This window comes from Somniosus microcephalus, chromosome 3 (assembly GCF_052327205.1).
Source record: "Somniosus microcephalus isolate GS21.2 chromosome 3, FLI_Smic_1.0, whole genome shotgun sequence".
Lineage (NCBI taxonomy): Eukaryota > Metazoa > Chordata > Chondrichthyes > Squaliformes > Somniosidae > Somniosus > Somniosus microcephalus.
The window spans coordinates 231,750,150-231,767,076 of NC_140989.1; the positions used below are offsets into that span (position 1 = coordinate 231,750,150).

A 16,927-nucleotide genomic window follows, 5' to 3' on the forward strand; every position below is an offset into this window, starting at 1 on the left:
TTGGAACACCTCTTTAGCCTCATCCAATATTCTGGACAATCGTTCAGGTTTGACATCTTTTTTTCCGGAATCTACCGTTATTGCGTTTAGGGAGTGCCAGTCCATATTTATTTTCCTGATCCACTCCCGTCCCAGAAGTGGTGGACCTCCCTCAGGTAGTACATATAAGTCCATTCCTTGGTGTTCTTTGCCCTTGTGTACCACCTTGACTTTTATCTTTCCGATGGGGTATACTCTTTGCCCCGTGTATGTCTGCAATACTATCTTCGTATCCCGTAGGGGAATATGTTTGAATAATCTTCTGTAATCTTGCTTATTCATGACCGTCAACGCCGATCCGGTGTCCAATTCCATCTTCATTTGGACTCCTGCTATCTGCAGTGTGACCCAGATAGTTTGTCGGTCAGCTTCCTTACTCACATTGTGAATTCTCAGACTACCCAGTTCCTTGCTGTTGGAGTCTGAATCCGAATTCTGTTCATCCGAACTCTTCTCAGCCACCTTATGTACCTTTCTGCACTTTCCCTGCGGTAACTTTTTGTTGCTGGTCTTCTTTCCTGACCGGCATACTTTAGCTATGTGACCAAGCTTGCCACATTTTCTACATTCCTGGTTTTTAAACCAGCATTGGTTCTGATCGTGTGTTGTCTTCCCACAACGATAACATTTCGTTGTACCCGAAGCCATTTGATCTACGCTGAGTACCGCTGCCTTCAGCTGCATTTCCGCAGTGCCTCTCGCTGCGGCTTCGTGCGATGCTGCAATAGAGACAGCCTTATCAAGTGTAAGATCATTCTCTTCAAGCAGCCGCTTTTGTGTTCCTTCTTTCGACAATCCACACACGAATTTGTCTCTCAGTGCCTCTGTCAGGCTTTCCCCAAACTGGCAGTATTTCGCTAGCTTACGCAGTTCAATTAAATACTCCGCGTTGCTTTCCTCTTTCAGTTGCGTTCTCGCATAAAATTTAAATCGTTCTGCTAACATCAGCGGTGTGGGGTTCAAATGATTTTTCAGGACAGCCACAATTTTAGCGAAAGTCTGATCCGTCGGTTTAGCTGGTGATAGAAGATGCTTCAGTAGCCCGTATGTCTTCGCACTCATTGAGTTTAGTAAGGTTAGTGCTTTATCTTCATCTGATATTTTATTTGCCTTACAATATATCTCTATGCGTTCTACATATGTGGCCCAATCTTCAACATCGGGATCGAAATCGTTGATGTTACCACGCTTAGGCATCTTCGCAACCTTCTTGAGAAACACAAAGACATTTTTCTTTTATTTAAAAATTTTTTTTTTTTAAATGGCGGTTTCCCGCGCTTGTCTTCTTCCCCCGCCTACGAAAATGGCGGTTTCCCACGTTTTGCCTTTCTCCCCCGCTGGCTGTAATAGCGATTGCCGAATTGCTGCATTCGCCCTCCCCAGCGGTTTTCAAATCGTGCCTCCCAGCCCCTCTTGCAGTCCGGTCCTTTCCCCCGGCTGCGGCTGAGTTCTCCGCGTTTTTTTTTTAAATTTTCTCCCGCGCCTTACGCTGACCCGGTCGCTGCGCCTCGCGGCCTCGGTAGCTGCCCGGCCTTTTTCACCGGTCGCGGTCGAGCTCTCTCTCGACGCTGTTGCGTCTCCCAGCCCGCTTGCAGCCCGGTCTTTCGCACCGGCTGCATTTGTATTCACCGCGGCTCCCGTGCCTTACGCTGCCCCAGTCTCAGCGCCTCTGGCCCCGACTTCTGTCCGGCTCTTTTCCCCGGCCGTGGTCGAGTTCTCCGCCCTTATATCCTCCGTTTTTCCCTCCCCTACTTCACAGCCACCGTGGCCGACTTGCTGCTCGTCGCTGATCGACTTGCCCACCACCGTGATAGAAGGGATGATCACTGCCTGTTGCTGATGGAAGGCTTCGTGTCAGAATTCTTCCTTTGCTCTGCAGACCCGAGTCCTCTCAGCAGAATGATGAGGGCGGATGCCTCCTCTCGACGCCCGTTAAGCTGCCTTGGATGTATCTCTGCCGCAGGGTAAGATCCCATCCTCGTCGCCTCTGTTAAGTCTGTGTGTTATAATGAGAATTACTACACAGACCACAAGAGTAACTTTTAACAGGTCTTTACTAGTCGAAGGTCAGGGCGGAACTGCCCAATAAATCATTACACAGCACTTATATACCGGTGTGGTCACCACCGGTATTACAGTATACAGCAGCCAAGATAAAGTAGTGCCACTCTTTAAAATAGTTCTCTTAAAGGTGGAACGGTTACATACACCACAGGTGCTGTGTCCTGTGCAACATCAGTTGATTGCGGAGAAGGTTGGTGTTGTTGTTTGAGCTGTTGGTGTGCTTGGTGATGCTAGTGTTGGGGCTGATCGTGGTGGGATTCAGAGGACTAAGATGAGATTTTTTCAAGGGCACCGATGCTGATGTAATAGATGGTGGGTAAGGTTGAGATGACAGAAGCGATCTGTCAATGGTGAGAGAGTTTGTTCCAATAAGAACATAAGAACATAAGAAATAGGAGCAGGAATAGGCCACTTGGCCCCTCGAGCCTGCTCCGCCATTCAATTCATGGCTGATCTTGGGCTCAAAGCCGCTTCCCTGCCCACTCCCCATAACCCTTCACTCCCTTATCTTGCAAAAATCTGTCTATCTATATATGAGATGACATTGCATAGAGAGTTTGCTCCAAACACTTGCAAGCTGCATAAAGCTCAATCTGTCTTCCAAATGCAGTAAGCAACAGCTTCTATCCTGTCAAAGTGAAGACCTATGAAATGGGAGCTTTAATAGACCATTTGCAGCTATCAAGTTAAGAAATCATCCCATGCTGACACAACACCCGACCTCCTTACCTGACGTGATCCCCGAGCAGCCATTGGCGAACTCTAAAAATCTAAAGGTGAGCTTAAAATACTACTTAATTGCCTCTTAATAATCCAGCTAATGATCTAAATTGCCTCCCCGCCACTTGGTGTCGGGCCTGTTCTATGACGACAGACCCGACATCTGGGAGACTAGTGTGAAGGCGGGTTGACTGCAGGTTCCTTGCCCGCTGTTGGAAAAAAAACATTTCCCAGCCAACCCACCACCAAACGCGCCCCATGAGCCCCCGAAAAATTCGGGCCCTATTGTCTATACAAACACAATCTGGTCCCTTCATTATCTTATAAATCTTGATCAAATCACCCCCAAGTCTGCACATCTTTAAAGTGTAGAGACCAGCTATTTGACCCTCTGATATATGCAGTCCCTAATTGTAACACTCTCTAATGTACACCAGTCTTTCACTATATCACTCTGATTTACCCCAGTTTCTCACTGTAGTATCCTCAGAGATATCTCATTTGCTCACTGTAACAAACTCTACCCTACTCCCTATCTCTAACACTCTTTGATATATAACTCCTTCTCTGATATAACATACTGTCGCACTTACTGATACACCAGGCACACACACTAATATACTGCACGTGCTCACAATAACGCTTTATTTAGGCATGTAGTACAGATTCCTCACTATATTTCTCTATTTCTATATTTCTCTTATGTTTTAAACCTATCTGTGTGGAACACCTACTGCAAATATTGCCACACTCCTGAGGACCCCTCACACACAGAATCATAGAATGATACAGCACAGAAGGAGGTCATTCAGCCCATCGTGCCTGTGTTGGCTCTTTGAAAGAGCTATCCAATTAGTCCCACTCCCCTGCTTTTTCCCCATAGCCCTGCAAATATTTCTTTTTCAAGTGTTTAACCAGTTCCCTTTTGAAAGTTACTGTTGAATCTGCATCCACCACCCATCCAGGTAATGCGTCCCACATAATCATAACTCGCTGTGTAAAAAATAATTCTCCTCACCTCCCCTCTGGTTCTATTGCCAATTATCATAAATCTGTGTCCTCTCGTTAGCGATCCTCCTGCCACTGGAAACAGTTTCTCCGTATTTACTCTATCAAAACCCTTCATAATTCTGAACACCTCCATCAAACCTCTGCTCGAAGGAAAACAATCCCAGTTTCTATGGTCTCTCCAAATAACTGAAGTCCCTCATACTGACACATACCTGGGCCCACTGCCAATACAGTATTGTCCTAGCTTCTAAAAGACAGAGTCAGGTAGCTAAAGGAGAGTAAATTACTATTTGCTATATGGAGTGTAGTGTGGGATGCTTGCTCATCATTTAGACAGTGAAAGTTTGCTGATTTAGTTCAGTGCAGCCTGTGCATTAATAAGGCTCGACTTCTTCTGATTCAATCTGTCATGCTGCAAGGAAGTGAGCGGTTAAAAGTGGAATGGTGGAAAGTTCATCCACCTTCAGGAATGAAGGCAATTTATGTAACACGTGTGGCTCATTGTAGCAGCACATGGAGGAGCAATGATTTATGCTGTCAATGATCTGTTGCTGGAACTACTTTAGAACATTCACGCAGCACTTTGAAATCCATCGCTGAAATTCATTGAGTCACATAACTGGCAACAGAAGGGCTGCAAAAGTACAAATTTAAAAATAAGTTCCAACTCCCTGAAGGCTCACTTGGCAGATGCACTGGCTGGTGTGTAACTGTGTCATACAGACCAGGATAGTCCTAAATTCAACTCCTGGCAGTTCCTGGCTAGGGTGGTGGTGTTAGTGGGAAAGAAATAACTTGCATTTATATGGCACTTTGCACATCACCAAATGCTTCACAGCCAATGAAGTGCTTTTGAAGTGTAGTCTCTGCTGTAATCTAGAGAAACATGGCAGCCAGTCTGCGCACAGCAAGGTTCCACAGCCAGCAATGAGATAAATGACCAGGTTGAGGGACAAGAGTTGGATGGGACATTGGGAGAATGCTCCTGCTCATTGAATAGTACTATGGCTTCTTTTACATCCATCCGAGTGGGAAAACGGGACCTTCGTTTAATGCCTCCTCAGAAAGAAATTATGGCACTCCCTCAGTACTGTACTGAAGTGTCGGCCCAGATTTTGTGCTCAAGGCTCTGGAGTGGGACTTGAACCCAGGACCTTCTGACTCAGAATCAAGAATGCTGTTATTGAGCCAAGACGTGACACAAACTGCAACTGGCTTTAGCACCCTGACTAAGAAAGGGGGAAATAATCAGCCAGGATTCCTGTTCCTGATCACTCTTGCTGGATCGTGTGCATGCATGGAGGTTGGGCATGGACAGGATCAGTCTTGTCTGTAATGCCCCCGCCTACAGCTAGCTTGTTGACATTTACTGTCCACGTTATCCCAAGAGGAATGGGCACTTGGACGAGGTATTGTCATTGGGACGTCAACCCAGCATGAGTTAACTTTTTTGCTGGAGATGGGGAGAGAATTGGAGAGAAAAGTTTTCTTTAAATCCATTCCTAAATGAATGTAAGTGTTGGATTATATTCATCATTGATCATCTATGATGGTAAGGGGTATTTTATGTAAAATCTTTGCTTGCAGACAGCTTATAACCAGCAATTCCAAAGAATAAAAAGGGCGAATCAGAGATATCAACAATTGTGGTGGTGTCACTATTAAAGATGTTTAGAATTTATGGGCAAATTAGTAGGGTACACTTTCCCATTAAATATGCAGGGCACATGTTGGCGCTACCATGTGCTGTACTACCATTGGTAGTATGTGGTACTCTGCCTATAACTCCCTTTTCTTTCAGCTCTTCTTTCATGGTTGTCTAGGTCCCAGGTCCAGGCAGAGATGTATGCCGTCCATTTCAATTTGTCTATTTCCACTCAGTATTTTAATCACATTAGTTGTGGGTAGAATGGCATCTCCTTGTTGCTGACTTTCAGCGTTGTCCCAGTCAGACTGCTGAGTGTATGAGTGAAAATGAGAAGGGAACACCCAGTGGATGAATTTCTGTACACTTCCCATAGACCAGATGGAAAGATGCATCAGCAGAAGCCAAGACCAGGTTGCCCATGTCCTCTTGACCAAGTAGTAGCTGTGACCCAGGGATCATTTTTTTTAAATGAAGAGGAGAAAATCTAGAGCTTGCATTAAGCTTCTTTTTCATTGCCAAGGAAGCTGTTTTTGCATCAGAGAAGCTTTCCTAACCTTCCAAAGATTTCCATAGACCCAGCCCCATGTCTGATGCATCTGCTCACTGGAGAATGACATTTCCCCATAGGAGCTGACTAGCACAATGTTCAAAGTTCATCTGAAAGCTAGAGTATGGGTAAAACACCTATGGGAGACAGCAGATGATGTATGGTCTCTGTGTGGAACTCGGAAATAGAAGCTTGTGCAGAGATTGTAGGTTCTATTTTTCTTACACACCCCGACAAGTAGTCAACACCTTCAGAATGGAGGGGAGAAAATTGGTGAAGGGAAAAAATACAAATCATAGTATTAGTAACAGTATCAAAGATAACAGACGTTGCAGTAGGAAGCACTGAATCATCAACCAGTCACTCAGGACTAACTGGATCTGCACACTTCATGTTAAGTGAGGTTTAGTCAAAATTACCATTTTCTGGAAGCCTTTTGTATTATCAAAGATGAAGAGGATAAAATGAACACTGCATGTTTCTTTTCACTCAGGTTGTCTTCTCCTTTAATGTGCTTGTCTTGTTGGATTCCAGGTACCCACGAGCTGAACTGCCAGAGGAACCCACTGATCATAAATGTCACTCACAACCTCAGCCTCCCCTTCTATAAGACGGCGTCAATGCTGCTGAACTTGTCGTCACCACTTATAGCTGTCTCTGGGGTAGCTCTGCGCACACACAGTCTTTTCAATTCTCTCGCTATGTCCAATTGTGCAGAGCGAGAGGGATACAAGATACTCAAGCAAAGGTACTGCTTCTATACTCCCAACTGTAAGACTTTATACTTGAGCCCTTTTTAATACTTCGCAAGGTGAAGTCTTGTTAGCCAATGGATCACTTTAGGCACCCTGTGTCAGCATCAAGTATTTCCAGGTCAGGCATAGCAAGGGTTGGATGCAGAATAATACACCACTACTCGCCTGCAATAAGCATCTGAAGAACTCCTAAGATACGTGGGGCGAAAAATTGGGTCGCACCCCCTTTGGGGTGCTAACTTTGCCGGGGCGCTAAAAGTAACGCCCCCGCGGCTGAAATTCACCGATAGCGCCCCAAGAGGGAGGCTACTATTAAAGGGGAGGGGCCTAGTGCAGCGCGACCCGGGGTCTAGCTGGACCACCAGGGATCAGAGTGCCGGCAAAAGAGCCTGGCACTCAAGAGAAGTGCCGGACTCACGGAGCGCAGCCAGCACTCCGTGGGGGGGCTGCTCAGGAGGCCAGGGATGGCAACGGGGGCAGGTGCTGGCAGGTGCTGGCAGGCGGCCAGCAACAAAAATGGCCACCCGGCACCTCCCCTTTAATTTGCGCCGCCCTAGCCGCAGGTAGGCCCACCTGACCCTGTCTGGCATAGCGTCTGGCGGTAAGTCTGCTGGCGCTACCGAAGATCGCGGCCGGGGCGTGAGCGGGGTGCTGCGCACAGCGATGATGTCATCGCTGGTAGCGCAGCGCCGCGGAGCGCTAACGGTTACCACCACCGCTAACCTCCCGCTGAATTTCGCGGGAGACTTTGGCGGCGCCGCGCCCAGGCGCTAGTTGCTTTGCGCCCCATTAGCGCCAAGCAACAGAATTTATAGACCGTGATGTTTTCCCATTTCTCATACCAGCCATCCTGTGGCCTCTCTAACTGAGGCTGTTAATTTAGTGCTGCATTAAAGGCATTGTTCAGTGCTGTCTGTTCCCTCTATGAACTGGAATGAGACTGCCCAAACTCATTTTATATTGGAACCTTAAAGCCAGCAGACAGAGGAGACTGTCATCCCATCAACCTGGGCTGGATTTAAACCTAAATCCCAAAGGTAAAAGGCCGGTGTCTAATGCATTTGAACCACTCAGTACCACAGACTCAACTTTTACAAAACAAAGTGACATAGAGTTCAGTAAATCGATCCTTTTCTTCAGCCAGCAACTTAAATAACTGTAATCTGTCAGAAGTGAGTGGCTTCCTATCTGATCTGAATCTGTTACCGTAGACCCCAGCTCATCATTAGAGCCAGTGTGTAGCTTAACACGAGCTTTCCATTAAACCATCGGATCACAGATATGAGGCCAACACCAGCAAAGTGCTGATCTGTGTTGCTTTCACGAACCAGCAAACCTTTGCCTCGAGCAATGTTTAGTCATCAAGTTCCACCATTCATTGCATGAACCAAATAGAAACAATTCTCTCAGGTTGTGTATTAGATTAACCCATTACATCCCATCTCTGTTACAGCTGTGGGCGATGTTCCTGTAGTCAAGACCGGTGTGAATCATTGTCAGTAAATCATGCGACTGTGAACTGCACTGTGGGCAACGGTGGGCAAGTGGAATGTCATGTGGCCTGTGAAAAAGGATTGTCTTTGAAGACCATATGTGCCAAACACCTTGGTCCTCTTCAGGTATGTGTTATACAGCTCTTGATATCAAAAGGAATCACGATAAATTTATTTTGAGAAATGGACTAAGGCAATATGACCTTAAATCTGGAGTAAGATGCCATTCTGAGGGATAGAACCTTAAGTCATACTAGATGAGTGGGCCCAGCTGCTTGACTCTGCAACTGAATCATGGTAGACACTGAGCCCTTGGATAAATGAGTGTATGCTCTCTTGCACACCTCCAGGTAATGCCTTCCAGCAGCTGTCATCCGAAGTCTTTAAGACTTTTCAATGTGGCAGAAGGACCTATACAGGGCAGCTTGCACTTTGCCCGCCATCTTAATATTCTAAACCCCCCAAGTCCAGTGCCACGTACCAGGTTCATTCATCACCAACTGCATAATCCAGGCTTTAGCAAAGAGGCGTGACATCCATTAGGCTGGCTCGCCATCCAGGACATTCAGTGACAGGTCACTGCAGACTGGAGCTTGGCCCTCCCTGCAGCTGCTTTGTTCTTTGAGCCTCAAACAGACTTCTCATCCTAGGATTTTGCACATAGGCTGGAAGAAACCCTTCCACTACATGCCTAGGAATTCAGAGCTGTGAAGACCTCTTGAGTCGCATGTTTTCCACATCACAAACTTTACCCACATTGGAATTTTCAGTTGTTGAAGAAAGAGCAAGATGTTCTTTTCCTCTTCGCAGTGTGATCCTCAAGCACCGCACCATGTTGAGGCGGACGTCCATCAGGTGCCCATTGCCCTCTCCAATATTTACCTTTGAAGACCCTGGTTGATCCTTGCAAGGCTTTAATACGGTACTTGGGAGCACCCACTGCCACATCTCACTGGTGAACCCATTGTTCAAGACGGTGAATAGAGTGCGCTACATTCTCGGGTGAATCTGCCAACAACATATCCTCATTGTCGGCACAAAGCACTGATGCAAATTCATCTCCCTTGCTTGAAATAAAACTTGCATCAATCACTTCTATGTCCTGTGTCTCCTTTTCTTGGCTACGACAGTTTCTTTCTTCCCATTTCTGTAAAATTTGCACATATATCCCAATGTGACTGCACAGCTTGACTCTAAAGAATGCCTGGAGTTATCTGACCCTTTTAGGCTCTCTTTTACGCCAGCGGCTCCATCTTTTCTTACAGGCTAATGTAGCATGTGCTTTGGATAGCAGCAGTTCACAAATACATGTACATCTGTCGTAACCATAGAAATTTCAACATGTGTTGTGTTCTGTGTAATACTCATTTAGCTTAAGTTATAAAATGTTAGTACTCAATAATGTGTTTCAGAGTAATTGATTTACTGCTGAAAGTATTTATAATGGGAGAAGAAACTGTTACATAATTCATTATATTGTGAATATATGGATTTCCATTCTGCTTTCTTTTTGAAATGACTCTGATTAGGTCTATGGAAAGAAAAAACTTCTATTTATCTAGTGCCTTTCACAACTTCAGGACGTCCCAAAGCATTTTACTTTTGAAGTGTAGTCACCGTTGCCATTATGAGAAACACAACAGCCAATTTTCACACAGCAGAATCCCACAAACAACAATGAGATAATAACCAGATAATCTGTTTATTAATGATGTTGGTTGAGGGATAAATATTGACCAGGATTCAATGGGATCTCCCCTGCTCTTCCTCCAATAGCTCTTCAAATAATGTGTTGGAAGACTGTCCTTTGGGTGGATAATTGCACTGACCCTTGATTAACCAGACAATGCCCCATACTGACTCATCTCCTACCAAAAAGTGGAAAGCAGATAACGTGAATTGGACTAACTTTCAAATCTTCACCTTGGAAAAATATTAGGAAATTGGCAAGCCCCACACATAGTGGATCCATAACCTTGGTTTTAGTGTGAATTAGCAAAATATTTTTATTAGCTATTGACATGGTGCAAGCTCCAGGTTTTCTCAATTAACTCTTGCTGTAAATCTTGAATTTCGCCTTTTTTGATGAACAATCATGGTTTGGATGGGCCAGATGACTGAATTTCCCATTGGTCTGAGTTAGTAAGTTAGTGCCTAGTATACAGTAGGCTTTGCAAAAGCTGATGAATCTGATCTACACACCAACAAGCTTCATTACTGTCCACAGAAATGTTGCACCGAGAGGTTTCGGAAGACCAACTAACCATTACTAGTCTCTGATATGCCACTGGATTTTCTGGGGAGACCAGATTCTTGGGCTCAATTCTTTGCAGATAAAGTCCTCCATTGAGTGAGAAAATCATCTGTTTCAGTGATGGAGCAGGCGTGATTGCTGTGGATCCACTGCCCCCACTCCCATTGTCTTGGGTGGCCTATCAGCTAGCAGGTCCTGTAGAACAGATCTCATGAATAGTCTGGCATGCTGGTCTACAAAGCTCCAAAGTAGTTAAATAAACCTTTGCTTTGATCTTTCTTCAAACACTGAAAAACGCCAGCTGGGTTTGCATTTGTGGAGGAGTATGCTGGCAGGTTATACTAAACCCTGGACAATATGGCACCTATCTTATCTTGGGAAGGCTCCATCTGGGAAGTCTCCAATTTTGCTAGGTGCCGCAACTACATGTTGTTGGGCCTAAGCACCGGACAGATGTTTCAGCCTCCTTGAATGTGGGGACTAGATGGATCTCCTAGTCTGCCCCTGAGCCGGTGCTAGCAAATGAAATTCTGACTTATTGATATGTAACCCCCCACAGATAAGCACTTAATATTAATGCTAAAATCAACATAACAGGGAACATCTTTTTACTGGTAACTGGCCTGCTTCTTGTACCCTTAAAAATTTAGAATTATTGTACAGCAGTTGAGCTTTAGAGCCCTCTGCTTAAAACTGATGCTACGATTTCTTGTATTACGGTTGTCTAATGACCTCCTGGCCGAACGACCAATGTGGAGATCCTTGGACTTTGTTGATGTATTAGCAGACAGTTTCTAGAATGGAATGTCACTATTACTACCAGTCTCGTCCTTTGTCCAATGAATTGACACAGCTGATGCTCATTGATGCAATGTACAGGAAGTTGCTCCTGCTGGATCAACGTGAAAGTTGATACGAACAGCCCCTATCACTGCCTAAATACTGACCTGCAAAGCCAGTGAAGAGTCCTTGTGCTTGGCTAATGCAGCCTTTGATCTTGGTGAAGACTTTGATGACTGGTGAGTCCAACAGAGATCAATGTGACTGGGATCGGGAAAAGAACAAAAGTGAATGGGATTACTTCAAACCCATTATGGGCTTGGCAATATAAGATATTTCTGCTTTTGCTGCCCTGGAACTTTTCAGGTTGATAGTTATTTGGATAGCTACAGGAAAGATCTTCTACAGAACACAAACTATATATAGCCAGGATTTGGCATAAAATTGATAATTTCACAATATCTCTTCACTGCGATTAGAATTGTTGTCCAAACAATTGTAAATTCATGTCCAGAGGACAGCGTTAAAAGAATATTCCTCAATCAGCTATGCAAAACATGACACAAAGATGGAACTAATACAAGTGATGGCAGATGGCAAGTGGACCTGTATAGTGTATGGTAAAGAGAAGTAATATAAAATATGAATACAGCAATCCTCTCTGCAGACTCGTCATGTTAAGATCAAAAACATTGGGCAGTCGCCCTCCCGTGACTCACTCTTTCCTAGGACCTCAGAACTGTGGTAGTCTTGATCTTCTTTCAGGCCTCTTTCCCTGATATGGTCTACAAGCTTTTGGGCAAGCAGTTTATCTGGTTTTCATTCCTCTCTTCATTACGGGTCTTGGCTCTGCCTCTAGGATTCACAATAGGAAAACAACTCCTTTGTGGTTTGAAGTTATCAACCTGATAAAGGGCAGAAATGGCAACGAGCAGCTAATAGTTTTGAAGTGAATGTGCTGAATCTTGATAAATGCATATGTGATTTGCCAAGAAATGTTGTTTGGATCAGTCTTTGTATCAACTGTAGGTTAAAAAATAAACAGTTTTAAAATCCATCAGAAGAAAAACCAAATAAAATTCAACAAAAACATTTGTTTTACACAAAAGTGTTTAGAATTTGAAAATGCATTATCTTTACTACGTGAAATGTTTAACACAGTCGTGGTGGAACATTTAATGTTGTTTTCGGCATTTTATATAATAGGATTCATTAGGAAGGGGGATGGTCCATTGGAATTCCATACAATGAAAGTGAATAAGAAATGGTTTGGTCATTGCAATCCTACACAATGAGATTGTATAGGAAGCGGTAAGGCCCATTGGAATTTTTACCAACGAGAAGCCACGGCCCATTGGAATTCTATACAAGTACAGAAATCATTAAAAGCTAGTGGACAGATACAAAAATTTAAAAGGCTAATAGAATATAAAGCTCTGGTTAGACCCCATTTAGAGGCTTTTATTCCTTGAGTATAGAGGATTAAGGGGTGATGTAATTGAGGGCCTAGAAATTCAGTGCCCTTAGCACCGATTTTGCGGTGCTAGAGGGCCTAGCGCTGCAATTGGCGCCGGTTCCTAAATTGCCTGGGGCCCTTCCGTGGCGGTAGACCGGTAGCGCTGCGCCGGCACCGATGGCGTCATCGGTGTGCGCAGCGTCCCGGTTGCCGTGGTAACCCGGCCCCAAGCCGAAATTCAGTTGCGCCCGCCTCGCCCGTGGCAGGCGCAACTAAGACTCTGGCAACAGAGTCTTCCCCCAGTGTGCGCCGGCGCATAAAGGTGGAGCGGCGGCCGGCCGCGTTCCCGGCGGCCGCCTGCCCGCACCTCCCTTCCCGGGCTCCTGCATTCCCCCCCCGCGGCCCTGATCAGTGTCTCATGCGAGCCCGGCACTTCCCCGAGGTGCCGGGCTCAGATGTCGGGTCAATCTGCCGGACAGTTGTCGGCTGCAGGCAGCTCCTCCTTAACAGGAGGAGGAGGCCTGCAGTTCCCCCGCCTGCCGCACCGCATCGGGTGCCGCAGCGGGGGATTAGCGCCGGGAAACCCAAGTTCACGCCCGTTTTGAGGCGCTAAAGGAGGGTTTTAGCGCCCGCCGCCGTCTGGGCCCGGCGCACCTGAATTTTCGTCGGGCGCTGCCGCATTACCGCTGGCGCAAACTTTCTGGCGCTACAGCCCTGGCAAGACCAGAACCCAATTTCTAGGCCGAGGTGTTTAAGATGATTAAAGGATTTGACAGGGTAAATAGAGAGAAACCTTTCTTCAGATGGGGGAGTCCAGAACAAGGAGGCATAACCTTAAAATTAGAGCTAGGCTGTTAGCAGTGATGTCAGTAAGGGTAGTGGAAATCTGGAACTCTCTCCCAAAAATCTGTTGAGGCAGGGGGGATCAATTGAAAATTTCAAAACTAAGATTGCTAGATTTTTGTTCATCAATGGTATTGAGGGTTATGGAGCCAAGGCAGATGGATGGAGTTAAGATACAGATCAGCCATGATCTCATTGATTGGCAGAACAGTCTCAAGGGGCTGAATGGCCTCCTCCTATTCCTATGTTCCAGATGTTTATCTCCCTGTCATTCTTCCTGTGATATGCTGATCCAAGCATCGTAACATCTCTGCTTTCCTCACAACAGGTGAGAGGGAAATGCGAGAATGCTACCAAGGGACACGGTGATCCCCGGCAGTGAGAATAGACCAATATCACAACTTGAAGACTCTGCTATTGACCCAACTAAGCTGCATTCTTTAAGTCTCTATCGGTGTAGAAAGAGTAGGGAAATTGTGTTTTCAGGGCAGTATATTGGGAAAAGTCAGAATGCCAGAGATGAACAGGGTTAAATAGATCATTATGCTCTTGGGTTTGAATCCATCCTAAGCCACCAAATGCACTTGAACAAGAAGTCGAGGATATGATGTGCAGTCTACATTATCCAATGTTGCCTGGTTGCATTCCACAGTTGGCACTGTTACTTTTCCAACAGGACTGGACCTGTAGTGTTCCATGGAATATTTGATCATCTGTGCCTTATAATCAGTCACAGTCTAGCCAAATATTGGCTCAGCTCATTCTAAAGGAGTTAAGAAAGCAATAATTACTTTTGATAGGAGGCTATTCCATATGTTTAGTTTTATCTTGCTTGAGAATTATTAATGTTGTACTTGTGTCCCCTCAGGCTCTTTTGAATATGAGCTTTTGGATTATTGGATAAAAAAAATCTCCAGAACATTCTGTACTAATGCTTCTTACAAGTGTTACTGGCCATAACAATTAAAATATCTTTTTCGCTTTGATTCTTCAGACAGAGGTTTCCCTCATTTGCAAGTATGGAAAATGGGACAGAACTGTGACCTGCGACCCCATTGACTGTGGAATTCCTGACCAGTCACATGTTTACCATGCCAGCTTCTTTTGCCCTGAAGGCACCAGTTTTGGAAAGCGATGCATCTTCTCCTGCAATCCACCAGCTAAACTGCAAGGTACAATAACTTAATCATTCAGTGTTTTGCTTTAGATAAGGAGAGCTTTTGAAAAGAGAGAGCTGAAATTTAAATATTTGCCTTTGTGTAAATATATTGGAAAGAAAGCGGACAAAAATCACCCCCATCCACGCCCCCCTAACGATGCTCGGTTGGAAAGGCCGCTTGCCCAGTGTGTAGCTAAAGGAGACAGGAGGTTCCAGGTTCGATCCCTGCTCTGTCGAATTACCTGATCTCAGGTTGCAGTGCGAGCACCAAACTTGGGCTATGGTGGGGAAAGATAAGCCAGCGAGCCAGCTCTTAATTGGCTGTCCAGTGACCCTTGCTCGAAAGTGAACATGTATGGATGTCAGCCCAGGACAGAATCAGGCTTGGATGTGATGCTCCATGCGGCCAAATAGCCATCTGATACTCCGTATCTAGGTCATACATGATGAAAGGCCACCTGGGCAAGACACTGGCGGTCAACAGATGCCTATGGGACCATAACCGTACATCAGTCAGTACTTTCAGGAGAGGAATGGGTTATCAGGCAAGAAGTAACCCTGAAAAGGACCAGTTTTTAACTGAGATACATTTGGCTATGAGGTGAGAGAAGGGAAACACACATGAAGGGAATAAAATTCCTCAATTAACAAAATTGAGGAAAATATTTGTTTTTATTCTGTAATTAATGAAATCACATTCTCAGAAATCGCATTTTATCTGACAATTTTGTTAGCATGCTCTAAATTATGTAGAAAACCAGGCATTCAACTGTTTTTTGTTGTGGAGAGACTGGCAGAAGTGGATGTGCACAGTACTGACACTTTAAGGCAGGATGTTACTCTAATAGTGGGTTCTTGTGGTGAACTTGCTTTCAGGTTCATTATAATCAAACATTCATAGGGTCATAAAAAATGCAGTATTTTTGTAAAAAATTGGAGGTCATTCAGTTCATCAGGTATGTGCTGATGATGGCTCTTCAAATGGAGCTGTCTATTCTTATCCCTTTTCCCAGCCCTTCCCCCACATCCTTTTATATTCTTCCTTTGCAAATACTTATCCAATTTCCTTTTAAACAATATAGTTTCTGCCTTATTAGCAACTTATGGTAAAGCACTCCATCTCATAATAACCTTCGATGTAAAAATAACTTTTTCTCACTTCCCCTTTAATCTTCAAGTGATGATCCTGAGTCTACCCCTTCCCCTATTACTAATTTGACAACCAGAGGAGATGGTCTTTCATTATTTGCCCGCTGGAAACCTTTCAGGATTTTGAAATCCTCTATTAAATCTCCCTTTAACTTTCTCTGTTTCAGTGAAAAAGCCTCAATTTTCCAAGCCTTTCTTCCTAACTGGTACCTTATTCCTGGTATCACTCCTGTGATTCTTTGCTGTACCCTTTCCACGGCTCTAATATCTTTCCTGTAGTAGGGTGCGTAGAACTGCATGCAATGTTCCAACTATGGCCTAATCAATTTATTGTACATTTTTAACACCGCATACTTGCATTAATATTGAATGTCCCTTTATTTAAAACCAAGAATTCCATTTGCCTTTTTATGGCCTCTTACACCTGCCTTTTTATGGCCTCTGTCAAGAATCCTACCATTTATTGTATATTTCTTCCACTATTTTTTCCCCAGAATGTACTACTTCACATCTCTCTCCATTGAACGGCATCTGCCATTTATCTGCCCACCTTGCTAACTTGTCTATGGTCTCCTGCAATCTTACTCACAGTTTTCCATGCCTCCTAATTTAGTATCATCTCATTCCCCATGCCTTTGTCCATTATATCAATGGGAAAAAACCAGTCTCAGCACAGATCCCTGGGACCTACCAGTACCCACATCCTGCCAATCAGAGACGAGATCCATTTACACCCCTAGCTCTCTGGCCCTGAACCACCTCCCTAAACATTTGGCTACATTCTATGGAATGCCAACAAATTATGTTAAACTGTAAAACAATTTTACTTAAGCAGGGCTTAGCAGCTCCTGCAAGCTTACAGACTGTCTTGCAAACTAATTGCATTTTCTAGTCTGGATCTAACCAGCTACCTAATTGCAACTTTAATACAGCCCTTACTGGTGTTAAAGGAACATCTCTAAATTGGCAAACTCTAAACTGATGCATTACAAATGTAAGATGTGTAGTA

The 16,927-nt window shown here is 44.7% G+C and overlaps 1 protein-coding gene across 1 annotated transcript in view; it reads left to right on the forward strand.

Moving 5' to 3' along the window:
- The window catches only part of pappa2 (pappalysin 2), a 514,150-nt gene that overhangs the window by 315,314 nt on the left and 181,909 nt on the right, over positions 1-16,927 (forward strand). Inside the window, exons 14-16 of the mRNA XM_085977999.1 lie at positions 6,564-6,777; positions 8,238-8,403; positions 14,605-14,782. Of these exons, the coding sequence (XP_085834125.1) occupies positions 6,564-6,777; positions 8,238-8,403; positions 14,605-14,782 (558 nt within the window). The remainder of the gene's footprint in view (positions 1-6,563; positions 6,778-8,237; positions 8,404-14,604; positions 14,783-16,927) is intronic.